This window comes from Zosterops lateralis, assembly GCF_965231275.1.
Source record: "Zosterops lateralis genome assembly, chromosome: 2".
Lineage (NCBI taxonomy): Eukaryota > Metazoa > Chordata > Aves > Passeriformes > Zosteropidae > Zosterops > Zosterops lateralis.
Window position 1 is genome coordinate 91,616,221 of NC_139763.1, and position 27,396 is coordinate 91,643,616.

Below are 27,396 nucleotides of genomic sequence, written 5' to 3' on the forward strand. Positions count from 1 at the left end.
AACTGAATAATCAGATCAAACACATCAGCAAGTTACATCTTCAAAAATTACCTCTTCATTCAATATTAGTTACTGTACTTGGGTAGCACTGAGCTTCAGTTTATTCCCTACAAGAGGCCAAGATGTTTGAACTAATTATAGGTGTTTCTTTTGAATAATATGCAGCCACATGACTTTATTATCAGTCACATGGGAGGGAGAGACAGGGACAGACTGCACACCCAAGTTGTGAAGTCCCAGGCAACCACAAGGCCTGTGGAAAAAACAGGAAAAAAGGAAGCCTGAAAAATTTTGAGAGATGCTATGGCTGACCTGCCTCTCTTTGTTCTTTGTGGTTCAGCATCTGAAATTTACATCCCCTATTTTTGAAACACTAAACTCCATTTCTGCTTCCAGGGAGGAATGAGAAGGCGCCTGCTCAGAGACACCGACCTGATCAAGACTTGACTGAGGAGGAGATGGCCAGATACGTTCAGGAACTGCAGAAGCATCAGGTTAGCATAAGGCTGGGAAGGTCTGCTTGCTCTAAGCCTGCCCTTGCCAGATGGATTCTTTCTGTTTCTGTCACTTGGAGACTTCTGGTAGAAGGGGGAGCAGAGTAGATCTCTTGCCTGTGGGTACAAATACAGGTGTGGGGCTTTCAGATACAAGCAGTGTTGGCATTGCCTGTGGATGGAACAGAGACTTCAGAGTGCTACTAATTCCTGTGTCAGTGCAGAGCTTCACTCCTGTGCTCTCTTTCTCTAGGAGACGGCTGAGAAGACCAAGAGAATGAGCACCAAGGAGATGTAAGGGGCCTCCACAGTGGAGGAGCCCAGGAGGATGGGCCCAACCTGCCACCCTGTCCTCCAGTGCTGATCTCAGTATGCACAAGTGTCTGCTACCGTTGCCCAGTCACAGATATTTACATGTATAGCGATGGGTTATTTGTTTTGTAATACACAAAGAATGGGGCCAGGAAAGGGGAGCAGAGCCCACTTGTTCAGGGAGGTTCATTGCTGGGACCTTGGAAGGCTGGGAGGAACTTACAGCAGCCTCTGGGACCTTTCCCCAGAGCAGACAGCTGCTCTCTCCAAGAACTAACAGGGATTTTTTGTTCCCCTGGATCTGGGGAAAGGATGGAGGTCAGTGCTGGATAGAAAAGGGAGTCTTCAGTCAATACAGTTGTCAGCACCAGCCTTGGCTGCAGAAATACAGGCCTGGCAGTTTTGTGGCTGAACACATGTGCTGCAGGGCTTCATTATCCAAGGACCTCACCCTTTGCTTCGAGCTTCTCAAAGCTGGCCAGCCTGGTGTGACACCTGGGAGTCGTGGTGCCATGCTGCTGGCATGAGTCCAGCACATTCCTCCTTGCTTTCCACCAGACTGTCCTCAGCAGCTCCTCCAGTACATTGTGGGCTCCAACACAATATGGTTCCTTTTGACCTCATCTCACTCTTACTCTCCCTGCCCCCTCCTTAGAGGTGCTATTGTATTTTTTTCTTATCACATTCACATGCTGACTCCCCTTTTCTTTTTTGTTTTGGGTTTTTTATTATTTTATTTCCTATGGTAGTGATTCAGCTTTTGTATGTTTTGTAGCTCTAGGTCTTTCAAGAAAACCCAGCGTGTGGGTTTTTGTTGTTGACAGTGCTGTAATGCCCGTGCACAGTTTGTATCGCACTGCGCTCAGCTGCCACAAACACCACAGGCCAATTGTGAGCCTTGCACTACAGGGTATTTCCCAGCTGGGGATAGCAGTGTCCCTCGTGGGAAGAAGAGACAGGGCTGGATGTAATTAGTTTCACCAGACACAAATTGCCACTGCAGCTCTCTAGCTCTTGCTCCCTTTAGCTAGCATTGACCATGTGCTCAAAGTCCGTGCTTGTGCCTCTCTAAATTGCTCAAAGCACTCTAGAGACCAGGGAGGAACCAAGCAATCCCATCAGTACAGTATCTTAAAAAAGCTTAACTATGTAGAAAACTGTTTAGTTGTACTGTTGGCATCATCTTGGGCTTTTCATCTTCCTCTGGGGTGAGGCAGCAGCATTATTCTTTGATTCCAGATAGGAGTTTGGAGTCAGGGCTGAAAGCCTCATTACTGACACATTTCTCAATGTTGTTGATCAGACCACCTTTGACCACTCTCACATTCCTTCATGGGTCAGTTTCATCTCACATGTTTCTCAGAGCATTGGTCCTAGATGTAAATGAAATGCTGTTTTGTTGATAGTCACCTCTGTAGCCTGAAGCCCAGCCGATGTTCTTAGGCAGTTGTCAAATGTACTTCATGCACACTTGAACATCCATGATGCCTTCATGCCTGCGCTGTGCTTCCCAAGCAGTTGCATGTGCCCTGACTGACTGCTTGTGAGTTCCTTTCTGTTTGTGAGCAACTTCAGCAGTTGTTGCTGTGTATCTTGCAGTCCTTATTGCTTACTCAAGTAAAATTCCACTTGCATCTGGCAAAAGGATGGTCAGTTTGAGTGAAGATCAGTAGGACTTTTGTCCCAAGCTTCCCCCTTTTTGCACAGTTCTTTCCTTGGAGAGGAGGAATGAGCTGGTACCTAGAAGTATAGGAAAAGAAGAAAGCTTTGTCCCTCCTATGCTCTTCCCCATGAGCCAGATGTTTTAAAGGCTATCTGATCTTTGAGCTGGTTTCCTGATTTGAAGCCAAAGAATTTCCATTGACTTTGGCATAGTGCCACTTTTCCAGTGAGAACTATAATGTACCCTGCCACTGAGGTTTTGGCATCATAAATACAGAAGGAGACTGGTTTTTTTTTTTTTTTTTTTTTTTTTTTTTTCTCATGAGGGCCAGGATTTGAGCAGCTGTCACTTGTGAAGGTGAGAGGAATGAGTCCATATAAGCTGAGGGTAATGTGGACAATGCTACACTGGGACAGAGTAATTGTTTGTGTTCTGGTGGCACAGGAAGAAGTGGTTGGTGGAGTAGGAGCACCCATTAGACATAGGGTTGCACCTTCCCAGGAGTATGAGTGAAAGGGCTTCACGTGCTGGATCTGGAGTCACAGGAACATTTTTAATAAATGTTTTGCTTTATTCCAGCCCTGCTCTAAAAGGTAGTTAGTGTCTCCCAGATCACTTCCTTCCAGCTTGGATTGTTAAAGTGCCTTAGAGAAAACACAACAGCTTGCCTTAAAGGCTTTCCCTGGACAGGGATAACATCTTGTTCAGTCAGGAATATCTCCAACTGTGAAAACCAGAGCACGTGCAGGAAGGGGGGGCAAATGCACGGCTTCAGGGCTTCTGTAAGGCTGCACTGTGATGTGTTCTCTGTTCCCTCCTGCCTGCTGTGGCTATGCAGCTGTGTGGATGGGGGTGGCTGCTGGGGCAGCTGGCAACGTGTGCTGGCAGCTGAGGTTTACAGAGCTTGCTCTTGCACTGAAGGCGGAGGGACGGGCTGCGGTCTCCGGCAAGCTGAGCTCTCCGAGAAGCCATACAACAGATCCCAGGGTAGCCTCAGGCAGCAGGCTGGGAGTGTGGCAACACTCAGTGCCTCTGGAAAGGGCTGCTGCCTGCCTCTGGAGCCTCTTCCTCCCTGTGCCCCCACAAAGGGATGTGGTGCAAAGCAGGGCCCATTCGAAGGGCAGCAGTTCTCAAAGGGGACCAAAACATCTCGGCTCCCTGCACAGAGGGGAAGGGCAGCCCAGAGTGAGCAATGCTCAGGCTTCTGCAGGCTGGTCAGTCACTAACTCCTGCAGGGTGACCTGGCTGCGGGGGAAGGAAGTGCTGAATTTCAGGCATTGCCCTTTGGGACGATTGCTGTACAGACTCCAAGGGGCAGGGAATGTGTTTTGTTTTGTTTTGTTTTTCCCAAAAAACCAAATTTAAGCAACAAACAAAAAAGTCCCACTCCTCCCTCTATAATCCCTCCTGTACGTGTGTGAAATTTATCAGTATTCTGTAGGTTTCCTTAGTGCACTTATTTTACTTGATTTTGTAATTTTTTTGAAGCAGGGGGGTTTGGATATTACTGCCAAATAAATGAAACAAAACTTTAAAAATAACACTTGTTTGTTTATTTTTCACAAGCCACACAACTTGTTTTCAAAAAAAAATCATCTGTCTTGCACATTGATACACAGATCTCAGTCTGTTGGACAAATGTGAGACATGACTGTTTCTGTTTTATAGCTGGGGAATCAGGGGGAAGGAACCCATAGGCAAGTAAAAACAATAACTAAAGGCCTTGAAAATGTGACTGAATGGTGAAATAGCCTTCAGTGGTATTGTATGACATGAGGAAGTGTCCTACTATTCATCTGCCCTGTAAGTGTAATGCCAGTGCTGTGTTTCTTCATATAATGGTCTGACAGAAAAGAAAGCTGCCTTGCTTTGTTTCACTTGGTGTGCTCCTTCCAAAGCTGTTTAGAAAAAAACCCCAAACAGCTCACAAACATTGGCTCTTCCATGTTATTTTTCACACCAAATGGCCTCTTTAGTATGTACCAGCTGCTGCACATGCAGTCTTTTCTGTGGCATTCCCTGCCCATTCACTGCTCAACTGCAAAGTGAGGCTGCTTTATTACTGCAATCTCTACTGTGAGAATTTCCCAGGATTTTAAGAGGAAATTAATGGAAGCGGCAGCCACAAATTTAGCTAGGTGGCACTACAAATATTTTGCCTTGTGCTCCACGCATATTTGCTGAAGCAAAGTGGTTTTGAGGTGGGGGAGAGGAAAAGCAAAAATTCTGTTGCCCACTGCTTGTAGAGGCCTGGGAAAAGCTCTGACCTGTTTATGGAGTTGAGCAGATCTGAGTATTAAATTGCTGCACTATAGTTACATACCCTTAATCACAATTCTCGGGTGCTGTTAAGCTTCAGGTTGAGAAATAGGCTGTTTAAGTGGTTGATCAAGACTCTGAACTGCATTTGTAAGGTATTTATTAACTTCAGTTCTGAAGCAGGAGCAGACTCATCTATAAGACTCAGTTCCTGAACCATGTCATAGGACACACCTTTAGGAGAACTGGGCTTAAAGCACTGCAGAAGAAAAGAGCAAAATCCAGATGACCTTAAGCTTGTGCTTACATAAACTCTTCTAAAACTGGAACAGCACAATGTTTGTGGAGTGGGAAAAATTATGCTGCTAAGAAGTTAACAATATTGGTGAAGTGTCTGTTCTGCAGCTATCTCTGGGTTCACATCAGGGCTTGTATTTGTGAATCCACAGACCCTTGGAAAACAAACAAAACAAGTCCAATGGAAACTGTTCATTCCTACCCACTGTGGCACACTTTCTTGAAGACTGGGCAAGCCCTGACAACTTCCTCCTAACAGCAACAGGAGCTGCCACATCAAAATATTTGCAGTGGTAAAATCCAGAGTTCCTAAGAGCACCAAAGGAAGGACAAGTGGACCATGGGCTTTGTCCACAGTACTCTGGACACCTTTGAATTCAGCATTGTTGCTACTTCACACATTGTTTTAAACACTGGGCTGGTGGATGCAAACCATGATTTTGTTTGTGTTTCTTCCAGTCCAAGATGACAGACTTTTGTGTACATTAAGTGTTTTGAGCAGGTGGGAGGTTGCTATTCCCTTCTTTTTGGCTTCTGTGTGCATCAAGGAAGCACGTCTGCTTTAGACTTAGTCAAGGCAAAAGTTCCCCTGGGTTATGAATCTCATTGTTATCACACATAGCCGCTGCTGCTTCTTCTGATTACTGACTACACTGATGTTAACCTGTGTTCAAAGAGCAATGGACTGAAATCACAGACCCCGACTTGCCTGTTTGTCTGTGCCTGGTACAACAGGGGTCAGCTCCGTGTTGATCAGTGACCAGTCACAGAAAACTTCACCTGACAGACTTGTGTGTTACTTGTTAACCCCCGCCAATGCCACGGCCCAAGACCAAAGCTGTTTTTGGACACCCAGGCAAGGACAGGCACTGAGGTACATCTGGGAATCCCTGTGTTTTGGTGCTCCACGGCAGCAGCTCACAGAAACACAGAACCACAGAACCACAGGACGTGTTGGGTTGGAAGGGCCCTCAAAAGCCGCTCAGCTCCATCCTCCCTGTCCTGCAGAGACCAAAGCAGGTCAACCCTTGGAGAAAACACCCGCCCTGACCAGGGGTGCTGGGCCAGGCCTCCTCAGGGGAGAGCCCACAGCGGGCTCAGGCAGCGCCTCTCCTTCGGGCTCCAAAGGGGCAGAGGAAAGGGGATGGTTTAGTTTTACACTTAGCAGCGCTGGTGTCCCGAGCTTGGTGTAAAACACTTGGCAGGGAGCTGGTGGCATCACCAGCCCGGCAGGCCAGGCCCGGACCGTGCCGGTACTGGGGCCGAGCAGCGAGACCAGGGCAGCCACCCCTCCGTCCCCACCTCCGGTGCTCGTTCCGGGGCCGCCGAACGCTCCCTCTCACTCCGCCGCCCACCCGCAGGCGCCCCGCAACCTGCATAAGAGCGCTCGCCCCTCTGCGGTCTCGGCTGGCGGCGCGCCCCGGATCGAGCATGACGCGGGGGGGGCGGCGGGGCCGTGCAGGTTCCGGGGCGGGGCGATGCAGGTTCCGGGGCGGGGCGGGGCGGGGCCAGGCGCGGAAGCCCCGGGGTGACGCGGGGCCGTCGGGCGGTGCGGGCGGGATGGCGGCGGCGAGCGGGGAGGGCCCTGAGCCGGAGCCGGGACCGGAGCTGGCCATGGAGCCGGAGCCTGAGGCAGAATCGGAGCCCGATCCCGAGGCGGCGCTGGCGGCGGAGCTGTCGGCGCGGCGCAGCGCGGAGGCGCGGCGGCTGGTGCTGTCCCCGCGGCGGCTGTCGGGCCCGCTGCCCGCCGGGCTCTCGCAGTGGTTCCCGGCGCTGGAGGTGCTGGACGTGAGCGGGACGGGGCTGGCGGAGATGGGCGCGGAGCTGCTGTCCCTGCCGTGCCTGCACACGCTGCTGGCCAAGAACAACCGGCTGGGCGGGCCCGGGTCGCTGCCCAAGGGGCTGGGGCAGGCGCCGCTGGCCCGCTCCCTGCGCGTCCTCAACCTCAGCGGGAACCGCTTCTCCGAGGTGCCGCCCGCGCTGCTGCAGCTCCGCGGCCTGCGCAGCCTCAGCCTCGGCGGAAACCGCCTCCACGGCATCCCGCCCGACATCCAGGAGCTCCAGAGGTGAGGGACGGGCCCCGGCCGGGTTCTCTGCCGCGCTCCCCCGAGCAGGGGGTCACTTCTCTCCCCAGCCTCAGGTGTCTCCAAGCACTGCTGCCGCTAACGTGGCTCTTCCTCTTCGTTGTGTTGAGTTGCCAAAGCTCCAGGACGTTCCTTACCTCATCCACATATATATATATGTATAAGTATCTAGAGGGTGGGTGTTGAGGATGAAGGCAGGCTCTTCTCGGTAGTGCCAAGCAGTAGGACAAGAGGCAGCAGCAGAAAATGCTGATGTACAGGAAGCTCCTCCTGAACATGAGAAGGAACTTTACTGTGGGGTGACCAACCACGGGAACAGGTTGCTCAGAGTGGTTGTGGAGTCTCCCTCAGTGAAGATATTCCAGTGGACACAATTCTGTGCCGTGTGCTCTAGGGTGACCCTCCTTGAGCAGGCAGGTTGGAACAGATGCTGTGGTCTCTTCCAACCCACCCGATTCTGTGTATTCTTCAGGTGATGACAGGCCTCCTGTGCTCACAAACTGTGCTCTTGGCACTGCCCATCCCTGGGCTGCCCTGGTGCAGGTGTGGCTGCTGACAGTGCTGGTGTGAGGAAGGCTCTCCATGGTTTTGCTCTTATGCACATCTCTGGGTGACAGCAGGACAAACCCCGTGTGTCCTGCAGCTCGCGGCTGCACCGTGGGTTGCTCAGGAGGATAAAGATGTGTTTGTGGCTCACATGAACAACAGGGCCTTTCTGCCCATTCAGCTGCAGTCTCACTGGGGGCTTGCTGTCATGGGTGGGGTGTTGTGGTGTTTCTCTCAGCTCATGTAGGTCTGACAGATACCAACAGACCCAAAGCATGGAGCCCCAGGCTGTGCTCGGGTGCCGTGGTACCTCTGGCTCTGGGGCTGTATCCAGCCACTGCAGGCCAGTCATACACAAACTTGTGGCTGAATCCCAGCAGTTGGGAACAGTGGGAACAGGCCTTGGGCAGTGCTGGGTCTTGGCTGCCTGCACTGGCCTGGGCTGGATGCTCCTGAAGCCTGGTGTCCTCCTCAGCAAGCAGGATGCTTGTTGTGGCACAGACACCTCAGTGTGTTCTGCTGGATTCCCAAGCTTCAGACTGACCTCTGTGTGCCTCTCTGCTAAGACTTTGGAGCTGAACTTTGTTTGCTCCAGCTCTTTGCCAAGGAACTTGCCAGAGGCAGCCTCTCTTACACAAATTCCAGCACCCCTGACCCTAAATACTTGGATTCACCCTGATGGCTCAGCAGAGCTGCATCTAGGGGAAGCATAGGATGTTCCTTGTCTCCCATGTGTGTAGATGGGAGCTACCAGAACTGCTTGAGTGCTGTTGGTTTTGCCTGCAGCAGTAAAATACAGTTAGGTTTGTGGCTTTTGTCCAGGTGGCATAGCATGCACCTGTTAAGGATTTGGGGCAATTCTGGGTTAAGCTCTCTGGGCTGAGAGATGCTGTGAGACATTTTGGGTGATGGAGAATGCCCTTCTTGGCAGACTTGTGATACATCCTGGGTTGGGGCTGTCATGAGGAAGAGGAAGCTCAGCTTTTTTTCTGTCTGGGAACAGATGCTTCAGGGATGAAAAAGGAAATGAGGCAAGGGAGAGGAGGCCATTGGGGGAGGGCAATTGCATGAGGAAGATGATCCACATTGTCTCCATAGCATGTCTGATAGCAACCACATCCCATCCATATGGTTGGGATCTGATTGTTGCTCCCCCCTCTGAGTCAGAGGCTCCCTGCTGCTGTTTATATGGTCTCTGGGGTTGTGGGTTTTTGGTTTTGGTTTTTGTTTTTTTTTCCTGAAGAAAGCAAACCTCAGCCCTGCTTTTCTTCTGTGGTGTCCCCAGGAAAATACTGGGCTGTGTAGCATCACACATGGTGCCCCAGCAGGCTGTGACCTGTGCTCCAGGCACCTCTGTCACTCTGCTTTGTTCCTCTTGAGGCCTTAAGTTTTACCTTTCATGTTTTTCAGATTCTGTACTGTCTAGGTGTGTAGTTCTGAGCCTTGTATTAATGTTAGTAAGCTCTCTTCACAGAGTAGGGAGACAAAACAAATCCTTTTCCTGCTGGAGACCAAGGACAACAGTTACAAGTTTTCAGGCCCAAAAGCATAAACAATGGTGAACTGAAAAGAGAAAACAAGAAGGATGGGACTTCATAATCTGAAGCTGTAATTGGACAATTAAACCCCAATATGTAAATGGACCAAAACTTGTGAGACCTTGTGACCGGTCATCCATTTTGTGACCATTTTAAGTCCACCTTGGGTGTAGCCCTGGCCAGGCTCTTGTATTGCCCAAGGTGTATCCTTACAGGCCTTTTAATAAATACCTGCTTTATTATCTTAGCTCTGTCCAGTCTCTGTTCAGGTCAGCCTTCCCAAAGCATCCCTCTGACCTGCCCTGCAGCAGAGCTCCTTGTTATCCTGTCCTGCAGCTTCTATTGGACTGGTCATGGTGGAACCCCCAGAAGGAGAACTCAGAGAGACCAGATGCAGACAAAGCTGTTGAACTGTCTGTTCATCATTGTAAAGTGTCAGGCGGAAAAGTTACACTTAGACACAGCTTCTGTCTGCTGCCCACGTCACCAGTGCTACCTCATTGAACTTCTGCTAACATGTCAACATAATACAATTGAACTTTAGCTCAAGATAGCAAATCTGTGCCCCACCAGGATTGTCAGCTTCTTTACCACCCTGCCATCAGTGACTTCTGTATCTGGGACTGATTAAGTAACAAAAGGGAGCAGCACTGGCAGAAAACAACACTTTATACTGTGTTGTTCCTCCAGAGGGAATCCTGAATCTGTTCATTGGGACACAGATAACCAGTGACCCTTGCCAAAAATGTAGAAAGTACATTCTGGAGAGAAACTGCTGCCAGACTCTGCTTCTACCTGCTGGCAACAGAGGTGTCCTCAGTGTGAGTGTGCTTGTTGTGGAAGTGGATAAAATGAGCTCGAGCAAGGACAGAGCAGAGCCAGCTGTTACAGCACAGCAGCACAGAGACCTCTGTTAGTTTCTGAGCTCTAGAAGTTGCAGGTGGGACCTGGTGCTGTGGCTTCTGTTAACCTCACAGCTCAGTCTGCAAGTCCCAGTCTTGCTGTTGCTGACAAGTCAAGATCTTGACCCTTTTTCCATGTGCAATATCATAAAAAGAAATTTTGCTTTTGTCTTAGGGGCTCTGAGACCACAGGGGAATGCAGGCAGGACTCTTACTGATCAAGTTTCTCCTGCTCCTACTAGAGTTCCTGACACCAGCAGTTCTTCTCTTCCCATGACCCTGGCAGCTTCCCATTTGCTCCAGTCACTGATTATAGGGCAGACTGGAGTTGCAGAAATCTAGAAATGCTTCTTAGATTTCCAGGGAAACGTCTGAGCTGTGATGAGATTTTTTTTAAAAAACAATACTCTTGATAATTCTTGTCTTTTGTCTGCACCCCATAGTTTCCTGTTTTAGTTTTTGAAGGAACAGCATGTCAGTTTTAGTGAAGGCCAGGAATATAGCAGGTAAGAAGTCTGTGTATGTGGTAAAGTTGAAAGTATAAAAAGCTGATGGGTCTGAGCTGCCAAAAGAGGAGGAACATGCTGGTGACTACAAATGCAAAGGTCCTGGAACAGGAGGTGAGTGCCTTGTGTTGTTACTCATAGGAAGATAATAAATCCACCACTTCACACAAACTGTATTTGGGTCAGGTGTATTGTACAGAAATTTTTCCCTGGCATTTTCCTGGTGACTTGGCAAGTTAATGAACCTGGCGATAAGAGCCACAGCCAGTCCTGCTGCTGTCATGCCTTGCTCCTTCCAAGGATGGGCTTCAGCCCCATCCTTGCCCACACAAATACTTTGTGTGCTGTGCAAGATCCTGTATGGAAAGTTAGTGCTGTGTTCCTGATTATTGGTTATCTCCTAGGCTGTTGTGGAAGGACCACCAATATGCTTGAAGCTTCCTTTGCATGGCTTCATAAGTGTATAATCATGATTGCTCTGGTGATGGCAGTAGGATGATGCTGATCATGGCAAGCTGGCACCAGGGATGAATAACCTTTGCTTCATGTTTTCCATTAGGAAAATTCAGTGCTCTTTCATCATAGGTTCACTGTAAGCATCGAGCGTGACCAGCAATAGCCTCGTGTGTTTCCAAGAAATAAAAGTGTAGGCCCCCTGCTGAGGGCCTTTTCTTGGCCGTGTTTAGGCCATGCCAGGTCCTTCTGTATGCTCAGCATCCCCAGTTCCTGTCAGCTGGTGTATCAGTACAGTACAGACCTGAGCCTTGGCTCTTGCTGTGAATTTAGAGTGAGGAATGCACCAGGCATGTGAGAGCAGCTGCCTTTGCATTGCTTTCCTGTTTGTTGCCAGATAAAATACAAGCTTAGCATAGGCAGACACAAGTGTTATCTTCTCTGTAGTTCTCCCTGCTGACCTTGCTGTGTTTTCAGTGGGAGATGTTATGGTCAGTCACTCTCTCTCAGACTCAATTCACAGCCCCCAGCAGGTCCTGAACTGTGACCCGCATGGAGATTCCTCTGCTGCATTGGTTCTGCATATCCTCCCTCTTCTGATCCAACTGGGGATGCACTATGGGGCAAGGTGTATTACAGCTGGTGAGCTAGAAATGTGGCCATTTGCTTGTGCTCATCCTGCATAAAATTTGTGTGCAAATCTGGTAAAACATAGCTCTGATCTTCATGGTGCATCTGTGAGCTTTGGCTTAAAGGGTGCAGGGTTTGCCCTTATCAGTGTGCCTGCCTGGGGAAATGTCCTGCAAGTGTCCTGTGAAATGGGTAATTCTCAAGGGCTTAGCAAAATGCAGCTGATGCTTCAAGTCTCCCATGGGAATTTAGAGTTTAGTTGTACTCCCCTAGTGAATACTCTCATGCTCTGTAGAGCGCTCGGAGCAGGCAGAGCTTGGAAAAGACCTGTGCATGTTCCTTTCCTTCTTGCTGATGTTCCTCTAATAAAGCCTGGTTGTGTGAGGGCTGGGATCAAAGGCCTCAAAGGCCTGGCTGGATCCATCCAAGGTTTGTGTAAAGGCTTAGATGCATTGAAAACCAGAGCGTTTGCTTTCATTCGTGGGCAGTATTAAGCATGTTAGACAAGCATACGCTTAAAGGACGGCTGTTAGTGTGGGAAAAAGGGCAAGCAGAGCTTTGATAAAGATACAGCATTAGGAAATCTGCTTGCTGTCTCCCTTCTTCTTCCCCTCTTCAAACGTTTTGCAAATAGTGTTCAGACGACTGTTTGATCTTAAATTTGCGTGTCAGCAAAGGCTGTGCGGTTCTCTCAGGAATTAGCAAATCGTAGAACAGGGTTAACAGGAGTGTATTGTGGGCTGCTTTGAAATTCCTCCCTTGCATGAGCCTCAAAACTGCCCTAGAAATTTCTTGCTAAAAAGTTTATCTTAAAAAGACCTGGAGCTATTTCAGGCACCACTGTTGGTTTGGGCTTTTTTTATATTACCTATTTAGATGCATCTGTTTGATGTCAGCTGTTAAATTTTATCCTAAGAAGCATCTGTAGGGAAACAGGGTGGATTGAAAATTTGAGTATCTCCTATGCCTGAAGACATTATCCCCCTTGAAATATGACTATGGGAGTCCTGTGGTAATTGATAGGGTATAAAAAATTACCTGTAGTGCTCAGAGTGGCTCTTCTTATTTACTGAGTGTTTGGGGGCTTTTGGATTTGATTTGTGCTATATAATGACCTGAAAACATCAAGGACATACTCAAGCAAGAAGGTACAGTCTCTTTGCATGTTAAACGTTGCTGCCACTCCCTGAATTGATCATAGTTGTTTGGGATTTCTCCACTCCTTTCCTAGTTGGTGGAAGTATTTTCATGCCACCCTACAGCCCAGTGTGTGTGAAATGTGCTGCTGGACAGGAGCACCACATGATGGGCTCAGCGTGCTGGCTGTGCTTGGCAGCAATTAGGACTGGTTGTGCTGAGCAGGGGGCTGCTGGGTGTGAGGCTGAAAGGGAATCTGGCCTTTTAATAGTGTATTTGTCAACATTGCTAAAAGGCAGGAGAGAAAGCGTCAACCCTCATTAGTAACTCTGTCTCATGGCTGTTGGGTTTTTTTTCAGATTCTGTTGAGACTGATTTTGTTAGTGTTTGTCCCCTCTTGAAACTCATTCAGCCAGAGTCTGTGTGGCAGGTTGGAAGTAAATCATTCATTCTAGCTTCAAAAATTGGAGCTGAGCTTATGTTTGTTTGATGAGAGTTGATCTCTGGCTTTTTGAAGATTCTTGACTTTTGAAAGTGCAGGAAAACACGCAGTTCTACCTCTGTGTACACAGCAGTTCACAAGCCCTTAGCTGGTCAATCAAAATGACTGTACAGATTAATGATTGTCAGGAGGGCCAGGTCTAAGTGTGAAAGGTTAGTTAGAAGCATTCACTAAGCTCAGTGCCATCCCTGCTGTGGTCCTATTGCAAAAACCTGGGGTGAATGTTGTGGATTGCCTTACTGCAGGCTCTCGAGAGAAGACGGCAGAGCTGAGCAGTGCTTTTGCTTGTCTTACCAAGCAGCAAACTGCCCTGCCCTGAGCAGGACAGCTCGAGAGCCAGCATCACCTCTGCCTCCAGATCCAGGCTTAGCATGAGGGTAACATGAGAATCAGTCAGGAGCAGATGAGCTGGGAACAAACTGTGTCCCAGTGCTGTGGTCAGTGCTCTTGATAAAAGGGTTGTGCCTCTTGAAAGTCCTTTCCTGTGTCGTGATTGGCTTTGCTTAGACAATTCTCAACATTTCAATTTGATGCAGAAATGGCTGTTGTGGATTCCTTCACCTTGCTTAGCCAAAACTAGGCTAGATCCTTCTTCCTAGCAAATTGTACTTTGAGGGATGGGAGTTACGGATTTTGTTTTTCCACTGAGCAGTGTTTCAGTGGAAGCTATCAGAATATCTTTTCTATGTTTTAAATAAGTTTCTTTGTAGTTTTAAAACCTTCTCCCTGTGGTTTTTTGATAAATTAATCATCTAATTAATACCATAAGTTGATGTGGAGATTCTGAATTTCCTGTACCAGACTGAGTCCCATGAGTTTTTAGTCTACTGACCCCAAAAAGATGATTCAGAAGGTAAGTAAAAACAAAACATTTTTTAAAAAGCATTTTCTTGCCGGTGAAGGAGTTATCTTATTTAGTGGGTTTTTAGTTAGAGACAGTTTGTATTCTGATGTTAGGTCTTTATATCCTTCCTGGTATGGCTGAGTGTTCTCATTACAGACTTCGCAAAGAACAGATTTGAAGCTGTAAGAAGTTTGTTGGTAGTGTTTTTGCACACTGTTTGCACAGTAGGTTACTCTTTAAATAAATGCATTTAATGCCTTGAAATGAATTCTCAAAACATTTTTACTGTATAACTTGTGCCCTCTTCACCTTCCCTGGCTGGAGGTGTTTTTATGCCATGTCATTTTACAGGCATTAGTGTCCTTAAACACAAAGGATGAGGAGTTAATTATTCACTTTTCCTAGGAAGTGCAAACTTGTACATGTCCAAACCTTGTTTAAATATTGAAATCCACAGTGCTAAAATTCCCTTGCCCAACAGCTTTTGGTGTGGGCTCCAGCAGTGGTATGGAGTTAGGAATTGTGTGGAATTGTGTACTCAGCAGTTAAGTCCCTAGTGAGAGCCAAGCAGCCTAAATCCACCTCTGGAAACAATGGAGGCTTGAAGGAGGAATTTTGGTTAAAACTCAGGGCTTTGTTAGGGGATCAAAAGTTAATTAAAAATAACCTCTCCTTGACATGATCTCTGCACAGCAGCCTTCCTCCTACCCCCACTGCTCAACATACAGGTTGTCTGAGTAGAAGAGAGGTAGAGGTTACTTTGAAGCAGTGGCAGTTGGTGGTGGTTTTTTGCTGTGCACCTTCTTGTACTTTCAGAATAAATTCAGAATTTCCAAATGTGCTGTCCCAGTTGGTCTGTAGTCACTGCATTCCATACAATCAAATTCAGTTTAAGGCTTAATTTTCTGCCCACTTTGTCCGGTTTCAATTATTTAGCTTGCCTTTGACATATTCCAGAAATAGCAGGGAATCCTGGGAAAGCTGAGCATCTCCTGGTGTATTGCAAAGGTCTGTCATTCTGTCCTTTGCTGTTGGGCACGTGCATTTGTGCTGCAGGAGTGACCTCTGCAGCCCAAGCAGATGCTGTCATTGGATCTCTGGGGTTCAAGTTTCTTGCAAGAACTGAGTGAAATAAACTCTCTCTGCTGTTCTCCTGCTCCATCCCAGGGGAAGTCTCAGGGGGGAGCTTCTCTGCACTCCACATATGCTGTGGCACAGAGTTTCAGGGGTCAGGCCTTGTCTGGGTGGACCATTGTGACTCTTGGGTCCTCTGTTCTGTGTTTCTGTGCCAGCTGTATCCATAGCATTTCTCAGTTGCTGGGGTGAGATGAAGGTGTCTCCTACTCCAAAGAAGTTATAACCTGTACTTAAAGAAAGGCTGATGGAGCCTGGATGAGTTCACTTTCCCTGGCCTGTGGGCAACACTTGCTGGATCAGAGAAGGCCAAAGGTGCATTGTAGTTAGGCAACCTGAGTGTGTGTGTTGGGGATACTGAACCAGGACTGTGGGATCCACCTTTTTCAAATGTGGGAAAAAATCTTGGCTGGACTGTGATTAGCAAGAAGTACCCAAACTGAGCCTGCCTTTGTTCCTCTTTCAGAAAACGTCTGAGAACAGGGAAAGGAAGCTACTTGAGTCCGTGGAATGGGGACTTGATGCTATTATGTCAGAGAGAAATGTTTGCCAATTTTTCTTCCTAGAAGGGCAGAGGTGCACATTGCATATTGACTACTCCCACCTGCAGAAGGGATCTAGTGCCTGTCTCTGATCCACTGAGTTTTCACAGGACATCCAGTGATTCTTTTTATTTGGGCCCAACCCGCAGTGAAACCCAGCTGTGGTTTCTGGTAGCTTTGGGCTTCATGACTTCAGAGTAGTGAAATCAGTCTCTCTGAGGCATTGCCTGCATGTACTTGTGTGACTTAGGTGCACTCTGTGCTGTTGGTAAGTGAATTGTATCAAAGGGGGACTGGCTGCCTCTGACTAATGCTGGAAGGTTTCAGTTAGTCACCGAGGAGTCAGATGATTCCACAAAGAGCAACTAGTGCTGGTGCAGGGCCAGGATTTCCAGGGAGAGACTCTCTGCTTGTGCCTCACTTCTGCTGAAACTGAGCTCCCACTGGCTGCAGCAGGATCTGTGTGCAGGCTGCACATCCTTGGAAATAGGAGCAGGAGCTTTGCATAAGGGGTTGTAGTGGGAATACACTGTTGTTTGGTGCCTGCCTGCAGGTGTAATGGTAACTGCAGGAGTCTGGAGGTTAAATCTCAACATTATCTCTTGTGAAACAGCAGCTCTGTTGTAATTTTGATGTGCAACTCAGCTTTTTTTCCTTGCTCTCAGCAAATTAACTCATAGGTGGTCATCTGTCAGTTTCCTTAAAGAAATGCAGTAGCTGTGAAAGCTAGATGTTAAAGGAAACTTGAAATTAATGAAATAATGCATTCTTTTCTCTTCTGTTTTTCAGTTTAGAGTTTCTGTACCTTGGAGGGAATTTCATTACGGCAATTCCACCTGAATTAGCAAAACTGCCTTCTCTGAGGTATCTAGTTCTGTGTGACAACAAGATCCAGAGCATTCCACCTCAGCTGGCGCAGTGAGTATTACTGTCATCAGCCACCAGCTGTAATTAACTATTTGAACCTTTTCCTTCTGTGTGTGTGGATAAAAGTACCTGGTGGGAGGACCTATTTGTCCTTCAGTTTGTTAATATGACTGGATTTGAAAAAGAACATCCTTGGTGTGGTGCATTGCAGGCAGACCATGAATATATGATCTGGAAAACTTAATGAAAGGGTTATGTTAAAAAACCATCACCGGGATTGCACCTTACAGTGAATTAATAGATTTGTATAGGGGACTCTGAAAAGTACCTGGGCAACTCAGAAAAGATAAATTGCTACCTTCAGAAGTAAGAATAGTACTGTTTTATTAGTAATGAATGCTTGATGGGTTTTGCCTTTCACCCAAAACCTTTCTGTGTGTGCTTTTGTTCCCTTGGCATTCCTCACCTTAGCATCTCAGAGTGTTCATGTAATTGTACAGCACAGTTCTAGAGGCAAGGTTACTGCTTTATCTGTTCATAATGGGGGGAAAGGGGACACTGCAGCTCTGTATCTGGAGCCTAAGATGGGAAATGAAGATGGGAGGTATAGCTGTAACCCTAAAAACAACTGAATAGCAGCATGGAGTTCTCCAAGTTGGAATTTGATAGTGTGGTGGGATTATTCTTAATAATTTATATATATTCTTAAATAATAATCTCTTGTAATTTTTACAAGTTTGGGAACAGCCCTGGATGTTGTGCTGGAGCATTGCTTTGTGCTTCCTGAGAGGGGAAGGCATTGTCCAAAAGCAAAATAAACTGCTTGTCCCCTGTGCTGCTGGTGGCCTGGCCTGACCCCGCTCAGTCCTGGTGGTATCAGCCACAAGCAGTGAAAACATGGGGCTTTCCAGGGCTGGCTGCCTCCCAGCAATCATCTTTAATGCATGAAGCAGAGCAGGTGACTTATTCAGAGCACTGCATGGGACTGTTCTTGGTGCATGTGCTGGGTACAAGGAAATGCTCTGTCCCCTGAAAGCCCTCAGTTGGTACACTTTTGTTCTACCTTTTTTGGGGGAGTGTGTGTGTGGAGAATACTGAGAGGGATAGCAGACTGTGTTTCTTTAGCAGGTATTCTGTGCTGAGCTGAGTTTTCTAGTGCATTGTGTGTACTGGACTAAGAGCAGTTCTTTTAGAATGAATTTGTGTTTTAAAAGGGGGAAAAGCCAAACAAAAAGAAATTGGTGGGAGCGGGGAGAGTAATTAGGTCTGCTTAATGCAGCTGTGGGGCGATTTCGCTTGCACGTCCTGACAGAGTATCCATCTCCATCCTCAGGCTGCATTCTCTGCGTTCCCTCAGCCTGCACAATAACCTGCTGACTTACCTTCCCCGCGAGATCCTTAACCTGGTTCACCTGGAGGAGCTGAGCTTGCGCGGGAACCCGCTGGTGGTGCGGTTTGTGCGGGACCTGACCTACAACCCCCCGAGCCTGCAGGAGCTGGCCGGGCGCACGGTGAAAACCCGCAACGTTCCCTACACTCCCAGCGACCTCCCGGACAGCCTGGTCCGCTACCTGAGCTTGGCCAGCAACTGCCCCAATCCTAAATGTGGGGGTAAGTTCACCTTCACAGCTCTGCTTCCTGCTCTTACCTGATGGTTTCCTTTCCCTCTGACTTGGTGTGATTTTATAGGCTCACTCAGGTTCAAGGTGTTACTTATTGCAGCCACATTCTGGCTGTATTTCCCTGGCTCCAGGTCTCCTGGAAACTTGTCTTCAAGGAGCCTGGCTCACTTAGGAACTGTATTCAGAGCTGTAGTTCTGGTTTACTGGATTTGCATGGGAATGTAATTGACAGCACTTCTGTCAGAATCTTTGTAGCTCATCCCAGCATTCCACTGTGGTTTTATGATCTGAAGTTTCCAATCCATTTGCCCTAAAGTAGCTCAGAGCAAGTAATGGACAGCAGAACTTTTGCACACACTCTTGCTGAATGGTGAGCATCATTTCTGGGTGGAAAAGAGGAGAGTGGCTCTAGTGCTTAGCAGATTACTAACAGCAACTTGTTTAGCTCTAGCTTGGGACCACTAGCCTGTAGCTCTTGGAAGGAGAGGACTTAAAAAAATAGCCTGGAATGCTTGGGGCTTAATATGGCTCAATGCTTAATCTTTACCAGAGTAAATGATCTGCACATTTAGCATTTAGAAGATTAAGGGGAAAAAAAATCATTAATTAGTATCTACCCTGCAGTCATAATACAAGCTGTTATCTTCTTACAGGACAGTATCAAAGCATGCTCCATCAGCCAAGATGGAAGGGCTGGGACTTATATTGGGAGGGGAAAAAAAGTTTCTTTTTTTAAGTGTTTTGCACAGCTTGGATAACAGTGGATTGGTTCTGTGCTTTTCACTATGCCTTATGAACTCTCACAGTACTGCAGCACTGCTCTAGCACTGCAGGAGAAAAGCTTACTCCTGACCAGCTAGGACTTAAAACACTGTTGGAAACTTCTGAAAATGTCAGCATCTAAAATCACTTGCTGTGACAGGAAGAGAACGTAATTGTGTGTTACAGCAAGACTGTTGCCATGGAAAGTAGCATCCAAGCTCAGCATGGTGGCTTCACTCAAGCAGAAGAGAAGTAGAGCTGTGAAGGTCTATTTGTGAATTCATTTTTACTAGCTGGTAGAAGAGGTTTTACAAGTTTGAACGTAGAGTGCATTAATTCATTTGACATTTAAGAAGTTTGTAAATTCCCAGCCTAAGTTTTCTCCCTAATGGTTAGAAGAAATTGCCGTGTTATTTGGAAGTAACTGCCCTGTGTCTTTATGTGAAGAGTGCGCTGTTCTGAGTCATCTACCAAATATAATTTTACTAAGAAAAGGACTTTTTTACTAAGAAAAGAAATTTCACATTTTCAGAGGTATCCTGGTCCCTTCCTTCCACCAGTATTCCTTGTGCTCCTCCATCCAGAGCAGTGCCAGTGAAATCCTGATCGAAGGCATATGCTGCAGGCACAAGGGCCCTGCAGTTTGCAGGTCTCTGGGCACAGGCTCTCATGTCCTTCTGTTCCTTCTCCCTCACAGGTGTGTACTTTGACAGCTGCGTCCGACAGATCAAGTTCGTTGACTTCTGTGGGAAGTACCGGCTCCCGCTGATGCACTACCTGTGCTCCCCAGAGTGCTCCTCTCCCTACAGCTCTGCCTCCCAGAGCTCCACTTCCCAGAGCGAGTCTGACTCTGAGGATGAGGCCAGCGTCGCTGCGCACAGGATGCAGAAAGTCCTTCTGGGATAACGGGGAGCCAGAGGGGAAGACGGGAAGGAAAATGGATTTGAAAAGCAATCATGGAATGGTGATGTGTGAGCCACTGGTCTGAAGGGCTCATGAGAAATTGTCCTCAAGTCCATGCAGGGACAGAACATCTTAGCAAGCCTGGACTTGCTTGGTGCAGTGCTGCTGGGGAGATTTAACTCAGTATCGTGCTGCCTGTAGGTTGCCTGGGGTTGTTAGAAATGTCTCCTGGCTGGGAGGCGCCCCCCTCCCTCAGACGGGCTGGGAGAGCCGTTTGTTCTCACTGGCGGATCCAGAAGGATTTTAATACGTGAAACTTGACTGGACTTCAGTCATCCTGCAGAGCAAAGGAGACTGTCCAGATCCTTTAACACTGTGGTAAATCAGCAACAGGCTAATGATGCCATGTGAGCGTGTATGGACCCCAGTGTTTTATATTGCAGTTTGATTCCTTTCTGTCTCCTTTGATCTCAGTTACAGATTTTACACCCATCCACTGAAAATGAAAGTTGAATTTTTTTTTTTTTATTCGGGACTAGATTCTTCCAAACTGTGGTTACTCTTCCTTTGCCTAGAGGTGTAGGGTTTCTGTAGTCTTACAGATGTTATAGCCATCATAGAACTGAGCCACTTTTTTTTCCCTTGTTATACTAAGCTGCTCTTAGTGTCTCCTTCTAACAATATTTGTTATTTTTCTTCCTCCTCCCTCTTCCCATTACACCTGAAGTGTTGCTGTCTTTATAGTGCCTTCAGAAAACGGACAAGTTGTTCTGTTATAATTGGTATTACTTCAGACTTGTGGCCTGTGCAAGGGACCAGATGTGATGCTCTGTGTCATACTTTTGAGTCTCAGTTTACTGGGGCAAATCTGCTTTTACAGCTGTGAATTGATATTTTTTGTTTATAAACAGCCACATTTCCCCACTGCAGTTTGCTCTGCTGTGCTTGGCAGAGTTCCTTTCCATCTTTAAGGCCACATGCCTAAGGTACATAGCAGCTCAGCGAATTGAAAGTACCCAGAGAAATGCTGTGGAGAATTCTTTTTTCCTGATTCCTAACAGGAGAGGAAAAGCCATTAGGGAGGCAAAGGCATGTTATCTGAGCTTCTTGCACGAGGTGCTTTTGAAACGTCTTCCTTATTTATTTGTTCGCAGTTACTCTCGTTGCAATAGCTTTGGCAGTCTGTCGGTGGTTCAAATAACACACTCAGTTATCTTAAGCTCTTTAAAGGAAAGCTGCAGAAAATAGCTCAGAATTTTTAAGCATCAAGAAATACCTTAAAAAATTAATATTACAAATTGACAGGTATCTATAAATCTACTTTATGAGGCTGTTGTGTGCTTCACTCAGTGAGAGCTGCCCCTTTATTAATATTTGATGGTAGACAGTCCTTTTGATGCAGTTTCTGATAGAGCAAATCCAACTGTGCCTTTGAATGCATGAGCAGAGCAAAACCATCATGTTAAGAAGCTGAAATGAACAAGAAAAACTTTCTTAACCCACTTTGGCCCTAGAGGGTAATTTAAAAACCCTTGCTTCTCTCCTGCATTCAGAAAACACATGTACCTATTTGAACATCTTATGGCAGCTCTGTGTTAATGGTCCTGTTTAATTATGTTTGACACTTTATGTATTAAAGCACTTTGATAATTCTGCTCTTTATAACTAGCTTTAGTGATTTTTTTTTTTAATTAGACTACAATTTTTGCTTTCATGGGACCTGAAGAACAAGGTCTGTGAAACTTTGAATGTTCCAGTCTGTCTCGGTGTGCAGGTTGAATTTTTTGTCTTGCATTTCCTTGACAGAACTCTCTTTCCCGTTTCCCTTGGAAAGAACTGGAATTTGAAAGAAACTATCTGTTAGTAAAATAGTACCCTGTCCATTGTTAATCATTGCAACTTAGTTCCCACACGCACATGTGACTCCCTGTGTGCATTGATCCACAAGGAATTAATTGCATGTGCTCTATGCCTTTCCAAATAATTTTTTTACAGTATATTTTTGACACAATGAGGTGTATGTGCCAAACAACTGGATGTCACTTTAGCAAATTCTATGAGGTTTGCTTGGAAAGAAGAACTTACAGGTTTTGAGAGAAACCAACTGCATGCTGTTAGTGAAATTGCAACCAGTGAGTGGCCTGTTTTGTTCATCTCCTCTTTGAGATGCTTCTTGCTGTCCCAAGTGAACATAGTCACAGCAATGCTGAATGACAGTAAGATGATTCCAGAGCCACAATTTTAACTTGCCTGCTGGTATAACTGTAGCAATCAACTGAGTGATCTAGAGCTTGACTCCTCTGCCAGCAAAAAGGAGCCACACAAGTTGAGATCTCAAGATCTTTTGAGCTCAGGGCCATGAGGTACCACCGTATTTTCTTGTCTTTAGCAGCAGCTGCCTTGAAGTCATGCATTTTTTCACTTCACAAAGCTAGATTTCATCAGAGTTCCTGTTTGCACAGTAGCACCTCTGTGTGTGATGAGTTCAGACCTGTGGTGGCTGGTTCTAATTCAGCTCGATCCATAACTGCAGTTTCTTTCCTAACTAAATTGCCATCCCACTTCTGCCCAAATATTATATGGTCTATTAGGATAACCTTTTTTTTCACAGATTTTTCACTGTAGCCAGGTGAAGACTTGACAGCTTATGCAGTTGATATCTATGCATTTTTAAACTTGATAAAACATATCTTAAAATTTTATATATTTTTTTTCCTGAATATAGCTACCAAGTTTTCTTTTTGCTGCTGGGCTTTAAAGTGCAATTCCAGTAAGTCAGAATTTAAATCAATCAGGAACTTGTAGGAAAAACAAATTATGCGTTGGTTGGGTTTGAGAGGACTCTGTGGTAGTTTTGAGAGGACTAGGGATGCAGATATATACTGTAGTGCCTAACACATTGAGCCCCTGTGAGTCATTTTTCAGCAATTGTTGACCCCCAAAGACTTGAAAATGTACTGGGCAATAAAATAGGTGAGACACAACTTGAAAATACACAGATGGATAATAGGCACTTGTTTCTACCATCCCCTTCTCAGGGGCCCTGAGAAGTAGGCAGTGTTTTTGCCACTGTCAGGTTGTTTGTTTGTTTTCTGTCAGTTTTTAGCAGATTTCAGCTCCTAAAGATGCATCTTCAAGTGAAGTCTTCAGTGGGTGTTTTGGTATGAGTGCCCTTGTTGCTACAGCAGCCCAGCATGACCAGCTTTTGAAGCTGTTCTTAAGCTGAGACACAAGTGTGTTAGGCAAAGTTGCTCATTCCTTCTTCCCCGTGGGGCCTGGGGCCCTGCCTGCATTCATGCCCTGCCCCACCAGGCCTCTCCAGGGAGAGCTGCTGGTGTGTTTGTGAATGCAGGTACTTGATGGGAACTGTGGGGTGGTGTTAAAAAGAAGCAAAATATCAATTTGATGGGGAGCAACTTAGACAGTTGCCAATGCTTTTATGTTTCTCTTTCTTTAATAAGAGGTGAGACCTGAGGAAGTCAGTAATGAATATTTAAACATACTCTGAAGTGGCCAGATGCAGTTTTTCATAGGCTTCTGTCCTGGTCATTTTAAGTCTTTGAAATCTTGTGTTGAATTATAATGGGACTGGGGGGGGGGAGGGAGGGGAGAACCAACTCCTTTTTGTTCCATACTCTTGTTGGCAATAATGAATGGAAGGAATTTAATCCAATGAAAGTAATGAAGCTTAATCCTTGCAATGCATCTTTGTTGCCCAGTTCAAAGAACTATTTTAATGCATCTTATTCACACCATGTCCTCCCTCCCTAACTGAAGACACTTCAAATAGACTGCTCCAGAGTGCACACTAATACAGCAGTAACTCTGTCTTGGAAACCTTTCTATTGATTATTTCACTTGCTTGCCTGACTAGAGAATTGATCATTTACTGACCAGAACACTAAGGGTAGAAAGGGTTCTCATCCAGCCCTCTTGTTGAATTTTTATATAAGCATTTGTTTTAAGACATCTTAAAGTGCCTTATGATTTTAAAACTGTATTTTGCCTGAAACATATGAATGTAGACTATCTCTAACAGTGTTTCATTATAAGCTGTAAAACAAATTGACAAACACTAAAGCTACAAAAACGTTATTTCTGCTGTTGTCTGTCCATTATTTTTCCAACATCTCAGTTCTGGTGTTTCTGCAGACAGAAGTCTTGTAGGATTGGAAGCATGAAAATGGGGCTGTATGTGGTTGGGATTTGACCTGGTCTGTGTAAAACCAAGAGCAGGTGAGACTTCCAAAGGGACTCCTGAAACTCCTGGCTCTGGGGGCCCACTTGTGACAGAGCAGTGTGTGTTACAGGACCAGACCCTGTTTTACTTCTGGAAGAGTGTTGCAGAGATTTGCTCCCCAGGTAAAAGGCAAAGTAACTCACAGACAGGATAAATACCCGAACAAGAGCAGGTGGTATCCTGTGGAGTTTTCCAGCAATATGAAAAAACAGGTCTAAACTTTGTGAATTGTTTCCCTCTTAATACACTAACTGTGAAACCTGTAAATGACTTTTTGAATGCTAATTTTCTGATCGTGTTAACTGGCTAATGTGTTTCCATTTCTTGAGTAATCCCCTGTTTCCTCCTTCATCCTGAAGAGTTTTGTGATCTGTTGCCAAAATGTTTCAGATCCTGCCATGCAATTACCAGTTGTCAGTGCAGAAATGTGGTGTATTGGAAAATGGGACGGTGGGAAACAATAATGACTTGGTATTATCTTCAGCAGGAGCTATTTCAGAGATGGTTCAACTTCATATGTAAGGAAAGGCCTCTCAAATTATGCAGCAGCTCCATTTTGAGTAACATAAAGTACAGAGGAGTGCAGTGTCCTTGCAGTAATAGCCAGGCTGAGAATATTCTTACTTCTTTTTGTTAACTAATTTAAAGATACCCTTTTCTTTGCCTTTTTAATGTCTACCTTATATTTGGAAACAAAATCCTTGAAGTGATGATTTCTGACATGAGTTGCCCACGTTTTAGTCTTTAGGAGCAAATCTTGGCTCTCAGACCTTCACCTCTGCTTTTAAACAACACTAAACAGCACTAAAACAACAGGAAGACTGCAGAGGAAATGTGAGTGATGTAGATGGCTGAACCAGATGCTCAGAATGTCAAATTGACATTTTAGGCTCATGCAGTTGCACAGATCTAAAGGGAAGCATTATGTTGATGCATTGGAAGTGTGTCATCATAAAGCAGAGCTGTACTTCTCTTACTAAGACATGCTGCCTTAGGTGATCAAGACAGTTAGAGCTGAATGTGTGCACCTTTTTCTCTGCACTAAGGTTGTGAGTTTCAGTTGCTCACCTTTAAAAAAAAAAAGTTTTGGGAGAAAGTCCAAGTGCTGCATTGAAGGGCAGGACCATCTCTTTGTCCTGGCCTGGGACTTACTGGTAGCAGCTCAAAGCTACTCTCAGAGTGGTAAAAGATTCATGTATCTTCAGAGTGTTGTCCAAGTGCCCTGTCTGTAACCCCTTCTTGACTCCAAGGAAAAAACAGGATCTGAGGTTAGTACTGGTAAGTGAGTTGTATATTTATCCTAAATATTATTCTTTCACCACAGTGTCAAAAGGCTGGTTGCCGTTTTACACACCTCTGAAGACCATTGTGTTGGCAAACAAGTTATTTCATCAAGCTCTGTAACTCCTTGTGTAAGGGAATGAGACAGACCAAATGTTAGAGGGTCCTTGCCTGAGCTTGACTTGGGCACTGATGAACAGGTTAGGTGGGAGGGCAAACAAACCCTCCATCTGGGTGATAGCTTAGCTGGGGACAGGGGGTCACAGAGTGAGCCCAGCAGGTCAGCATGTCACCCTTTGCAAGGACACAGACATTTACTGCTGGAGAAGGGACATGTATGAAAGGCACAGCATTGTATTGTTTGGGGGTTGTCCCTGAAGGAGTAAATGTCAGCCTTAGGGCTTTGAATAGGAAAATGCCATTGTGGAAAAATGTTTTTCAGTAATTCCTGGTGTTCCTGGCATCCCTAGTAAAAGTTGGTGTAACACACATGATTATATTGTAACATTGCTCAATATGTGTGTTACATGTATTGAGCAATGAATGTCCTTTTTGCCAGCCAATGTTAGGTGGATGCTTTAAAGCCTTGCCTTGCAAATGCTGTTTGTAGACTCAGGAGGGCAGCCAGTGGTTCCCCGGGAGCAGCCAGGTGATGGCTGTAGGTGACCTAAGGGATTCTCCTTGTGAGCAGGGTAACACTGAACAAATTTGACCAAACTAGCATTTCATGGGAATGAGGTGGAATATGGATGAGGACCTGGATGCTAGAAATCAGGGAGCCTCTGCTTCAAACATGCTTGAAGGCTGGGGTAAATCTGTCCTTCTGGGGACATCCTGTGCATCAGGTTAACAGGTCACTGCAAGTCTTGTACTTCCTTGGCAGAGGATCTCCCTGGGTCACTCAGGACAGCACTTTGTTTCCCTGTGTATTGTCCTGCTCTCCTTCAGAGGGCCCTGAACTCAACCCCTGTTCATAAAACCTCCCCACAGGCACAGGGGGCTTGGTGAAAGCACTTTGTTTCTGTTGTGAGTAGCAATGCTGAAAGGGCCTTGCTGGAAGATTTTAAAAGATCCCTTGCATTTATATAAACAAACACCCTTTGTAATCTAAATCAGACCTGAGTGGTTTGCAGCAGTGGTTTTTATCTTCAAATAAACACTGCAGTGTATTTTCCAAAGTTGGGCTCCCTACTTACTCTCTTCAGGTATTTGGAGTTAAATTGCATCTTTTTGTTTGTTTTTCTTTCTTTAAAGCAGTCCTGAGTCTTCTGCTGAGAGATATAATCATAAAAGGCCTTGCAGAAAACCCCATGCAACTGGGCTCGTCAAAACACGTTTTGAAATGATCCAGGAATGTCTGAAACTTTATATTGGTCTTTCACAACTCACAACCCCATCTGGCTGCCTTGCACTTTGAAAACCTGTTCAGAGATGACCCTTTGCCATGGTTTGTAGGGAGAGCCCACACTGTGGTGCCTGGCCACAGCTCGTCCCCAGTCCCACGCACAGCCCTCCAAGAATCCTGCTTAGAAACATTTTGCCATGCTTCTAGAAAACCAGATTTTGTTTGGTGTGTAGGTAGAGGGGAGAAGTATGGCCCTGGGAGGCAAAAACTGCCCTTGACTGAATGCTGGCAGCTGGCATACACCAGGCGTGTTGTGGCAGCTGGTATTTTCATCCCTGTGCTCAGAGGTTCCTACAGTTGTGGGCCATGAGGAAGAAAACCACTGTGCAGCACATCCAGGAGCATCTTGTTTGCTTCCACACCTCCTGATGGAGGGCTGTGGGCATGTTACATTTAAACTCTCTGTGAATAAGGTATCTGCTTTGGTTTATTGCTGTAAATATGGTGTCTGCATTAATAGTGGCTGGCAAAGC

The 27,396-nt window shown here is 46.2% G+C and overlaps 2 protein-coding genes across 2 annotated transcripts in view; both read left to right on the forward strand.

The window, feature by feature from the left end:
* Nucleotides 1–4,012, forward strand: part of FSTL1 (follistatin like 1) — a 52,184-nt gene extending 48,172 nt beyond the window's left edge. The window contains exons 10-11 of the mRNA XM_083884697.1: nt 397–494; nt 748–4,012. Of these exons, the coding sequence (XP_083740823.1) occupies nt 397–494; nt 748–792 (143 nt within the window). The 3' untranslated portion in view covers nt 793–4,012. The remainder of the gene's footprint in view (nt 1–396; nt 495–747) is intronic.
* A 2,564-nt stretch (nt 4,013–6,576) lies between these two features.
* Nucleotides 6,577–24,092, forward strand: LRRC58 (leucine rich repeat containing 58). Its single transcript, XM_083884819.1, has 4 exons — nt 6,577–7,091; nt 16,633–16,761; nt 18,044–18,321; nt 19,792–24,092. Exons 1-4 carry the CDS (start codon nt 6,586–6,588, stop codon nt 19,998–20,000), a joined length of 1,122 nt encoding a protein of 373 aa, XP_083740945.1. The 5' UTR covers nt 6,577–6,585; the 3' UTR covers nt 20,001–24,092.
* Nucleotides 24,093–27,396: the final 3,304 nt, after the last annotated feature.

Bases quoted from the DNA above. Each gene is read 5' to 3' on its own strand.
- LRRC58 (XM_083884819.1), top strand. From the start codon at position 6,586: ATGGCGGCGGCGAGCGGGGAGGGCCCTGAGCCGGAGCCGGGACCGGAG. The intron at 7,092-16,632 runs GTGAGGGACGGG...TCTGTTTTTCAG, and splicing joins GACATCCAGGAGCTCCAGAG to TTTAGAGTTTCTGTACCTTG. The intron at 16,762-18,043 runs GTGAGTATTACT...CTCCATCCTCAG, and splicing joins ATTCCACCTCAGCTGGCGCA to GCTGCATTCTCTGCGTTCCC.